Source organism: Carex rostrata, chromosome 24 (assembly GCF_964058835.1).
Source record: "Carex rostrata chromosome 24, lpCarRost1.2, whole genome shotgun sequence".
NCBI lineage: Eukaryota > Viridiplantae > Streptophyta > Magnoliopsida > Poales > Cyperaceae > Carex > Carex rostrata.
In genome coordinates, this window is record NC_135941.1 from 4326144 (window position 1) to 4330253 (window position 4110).

At 38.2% G+C, this 4110-nt stretch overlaps 1 protein-coding gene across 1 annotated transcript; it reads left to right on the forward strand.

Annotated features, from left to right (window-relative positions):
• Positions 1-296: 296 nt before the first annotated feature.
• On the forward strand, positions 297-3795 carry LOC144575737 (patellin-3-like). Its single transcript, XM_078325977.1, has 5 exons — positions 297-1207; positions 1464-1967; positions 2623-2747; positions 2834-2975; positions 3273-3795. The coding sequence occupies exons 1-5, from the start codon at positions 482-484 to the stop codon at positions 3528-3530; spliced, it is 1755 nt and encodes a 584-aa protein (XP_078182103.1). The 5' UTR covers positions 297-481; the 3' UTR covers positions 3531-3795.
• Positions 3796-4110: the final 315 nt, after the last annotated feature.

Consider the following 4110-nt stretch of genomic DNA (forward strand, 5'->3'; position numbering starts at 1 on the left):
TAGATCGCCTCATTAATTTTATATCAATAAACAGACATACCACCGAAAATCAGCGGACATCATAATAAAATACTACAGTTGAAGTTGAAGCTGAGCCGTAGAAATATAATAAAGGGATAAATACGGTTCATAGTTAAAATATGAACCATTTCCAGCTAGAAGGGATGAAAAAGGTCATGATTATGATTTAGGCTAATTACTTTCCTTTTATCCGGTCTAATTCCTTCTTTAAAAGTGGGACCCACATAAGGAACTTTTCAAAGCTGGCTATCCGCCTATCCCCACTCTGACAGCTTGCCTCTCTTTCTCTCTCTAGACGTTTCTCTGCCCTATAACAAACACACTCTCCTTAATCTCCCTTCCATAGTTCCATTCCAACTTCACACAATAACACCATACCAAACCAAACCCTCCAAACCCCATCTCCTCTCTAAGAACTCTTTGTGTTACTTTGCTCAGAAAGCTGTCTCTCTCACTGCTTATGGCGCAGGAAACCGCACCGCCAACCTCGGCCGACCCGACTCCGCCACCCACTGATGTGGCTATTGTACCCGAATCCGACTCGACACCGCAGCCGCCTGACGAGAAGCCCGCTCTAACCCTAACCGAAACACCCGCTTCAGACGAGAAGAAAACCGAACCGGAGAAAGAAACCAAACCTGAAACCGAAACAGAGATGCCACAATCGGTGTTATTCAAGGAAGAAAGCAACCTCGTCTCTGACCTATCCGACTCAGAAAAGAAAGCTCTTGAGGAATTCAAGCAGCTAATTCAATCTGCCATAAAAAACCGTGAATTTGATTTGCCACCACCACCAACTGCTACCACAACTGTCGCAGAACAAGAGAAACCCAAAACTGAAGAGACAAAAGCCGAGGAACCTAAAGCCGAGGAATCAAAAACTGAGGAACCGAAAGCTGAGGAATCAAAAACCGAGGAAGTGAAAATAGAAGAAACAAAAGAGGAGCCAAAGAAGGAAGAAATTAAAACTGAAGAGTCAGTAATCGAAGAACCCAAAACTGAAGAGAAGGAGGTGCTGATAGAAGAAGATGGGGCAAAGACGGTTGAAGCAATTGAGGAGACTGTTGTACCGGTATCTGGTACTACCACTGGTACCACTCCAGAAGAGACCGAGGTGGTGGCTAAGGAGGAAGCCGCACCGGCCACACAAGACCAACCTGTGGAAGAGGCTGCTGCTGTTCAGGAGGTATAAATTAATATAAAGTAATTCCATACCAGCTTATGTTATAGTTAAAAGAATTATACTAAAGAGTAGTGTGGTTGTCTTTATTATTTCTCTTTGTCCTGTATTTAATTGACCTTTATACATGTTGTCATAGTCAAAAGCCTGAAGCGTGGAAGTTTTAACCAAAGCAGCAGTACAATAGGGGTCAAAGTTGTTTTAATTTGAATTAATGCTTATATTATCTGATTATGAAATAATATACCATGACCCATTGCAGGAGGTGCGCATCTGGGGTGTGCCACTAGTAGGCGATGAATGTACTGATACTGTTCTTCTAAAATTCCTTCGTGCAAGAGAATTTAAGGTGAAAGATGCCATGACCATGTTAAAGAATGCTGTGCTCTGGCGCAAGCAATTTGGCATTGAATCCCTTCTAGAAGAGGATCTGGATCTACAGGAAATGAACCGTGTGGTTTTTACTTGCGGTACCGATCGTGAGAATCACCCGGTATGCTACAATGTGTATGGTGAGTTTCAGAACAAGGACTTGTATGAGAAGGCATTTGGAGATGAAGAGAAGAGGCAGAGGTTTTTGAAATGGAGAATCCAGTACTTGGAGAAGGGCATTATGAACCAGTTGGATTTTAAGCCAGATGGTGTTTGTTCCATGGTGCAAGTGACTGATTTGAAGAATTCACCAAGCCTGGGCAAGCATAGGCAGGTCACAAAACAAGCACTGACACTCTTTCAGGACAATTATCCTGAGTTTATTGCAAAGAAGGTGATTTTTTCTTCTAACTGTTGGATTTTTTTTATTTTCTTACGTTCAAATAGTACCAAATTATGACTATTGCAGTAGAGATCATAAACATATTGCAAAGATGGTAAATTTAATCAATTGCTGTTTTTTTGGAATCCACTGACGATATGAATAATTTGTGAATTTGGGTTCCCGAATTATGTTTTGCAAGAGTATGGAACTTCGGATACTCGGTTTCACATCTGAATTGTAATATTTGGTAGAATTTTCTGGCACATTTGGTATCATTTTATCACGTGCTACACTTTTTAAAAGTGGATTGGCACTTTCTTTGAGGAATGAAATAGAATTATTCCTTGAATTTGAAAATGGAGTTATGATAAATGATGTCATCTTCATGCATGCAACATGCTGCACTTTAAATTGAATTGTATGTTTTGACTGAAGTTATGATAATTGACTGGCACTTTATATATTCATTTTGCAATGCAAACTTTTCACAATCTTTACTTGCAACTTATGATTACTTTGCTTTCCCTTCATCTCCCTTTTTTAGCCTGATTAGGGCCTTTTTTGTTTGCAATTGTTAGCTAAGAGGGCACTAAACATTGCTATCTTTATAAGTTAATCTATATTACTCTATAGAGGCATTGACAACTGGATATGCTTATTATAGGTGTTTATCAATGTGCCGTGGTGGTACCTAGCTGTGAATCAAATGATGAGCCCATTTCTTACTCAAAGGACAAAGAGCAAGTTTGTTTTTGCGGGCCCCTCCAAATCTGCTGAGATCCTCTTCAAGTGTGTACCTAAACTTTTACTTCAATTTAGTTCTGAAATTGAAAGGCTTGTTATGTAATTCATCTTCTTTTTTTGGGTTGATTTAGGCATGTAGCACCTGAGCAAGTACCGGTACAATTTGGAGGTTTATATAGAGAGGACGAATCAGATTTTACAGTTTCAGATGCAGTTACTGAGGTGACAATCAAGCCTTCTTCCAAGCACACCATTGACCTTCCCCTTTCTGAGGTTTGTTTCCAGTATTTTGAACCCCTACTTTGTCATTGTTAAAAGGAAAATAAAAATCCTGAAAGATTTTCTCATGGGATTTCAAATTCGATGTGTAATAACTCGACTCAGTACCTCAGTTTAAGCAATTAAACCATTTAGCCACTGCGGTTCCTCTACAAGTTCCAATAATGCTAATCCTTGGGATATCAATCACTTTTCCTAATTGTATTTCCAACTTTTTTGTTATTCCAGAATTCCATGCTTGTGTGGGAATCACTATTCCTAATTGTATTTCCAACTTTTTTGTTATTCCAGAATTCCATGCTTGTGTGGGAATTGCGGGTTCTCGGAGCAGAAGTGAGTTATGGAGCTGAGTTTGTACCAGAAGCCGAAGGTGGTTACACTGTCATAGTGCAAAAAACTCGCAAATTAACCCTAGCTGATGAACCTATCATGAAGGCTTCATACAAAACAGGTGAAACGGGTAAAGTGGTGCTCACTATTGACAACACAACATCAAAGAAAAAGAAGCTTCTGTATAGAACCAAGACCAAGTGCTCCACTGAGGAGTAGTCGCTTGCTAAAAGGATAAAAGTTAAAAAGAATATTTTGTGTTTTGTTCTTTGATTGGTTGGTTTTAGTTTATGCTTTTTTTATTCGTCAAATTGATATATGTTTGGATTTGTCAGGTAATTTTGAGAGGTTCTTTTGTTGAGGGAAGGGAGGTGTGATGTGATATTTGGTGGTGTTAATCCTCTGTATATTTGTTGTACAATGGCGTCTGTTGTGTTTTAAGTGTAGCTACTTGTCGTTTAAACTCCAAAGATGTTTTACCTTATTTGTTTGAATTTTGTTTTTGTTTTTCGTTTTCATGCAGTGGGAAAATAAATATTTGAGGTAAATTATATTTAAGGCATCTTATTTGCCATGCATATTTAACAGCTACATTGGGAATTGTAGCTCTAACAGAAATAATGCGCGCAAGAAATTTGAAATAACCATGCCCGTATTTACAGTTTTGGAAAAAAATTTATAAACCATAATTAGAAAAAAAAAAGTTTTTATGAAACCAACATGATTGTTTTTTTTTTTTTTTACAAAAATCATAAGAACCGAAATGTCATTGTGATTGTGAAATATTTTTTTTTGATCA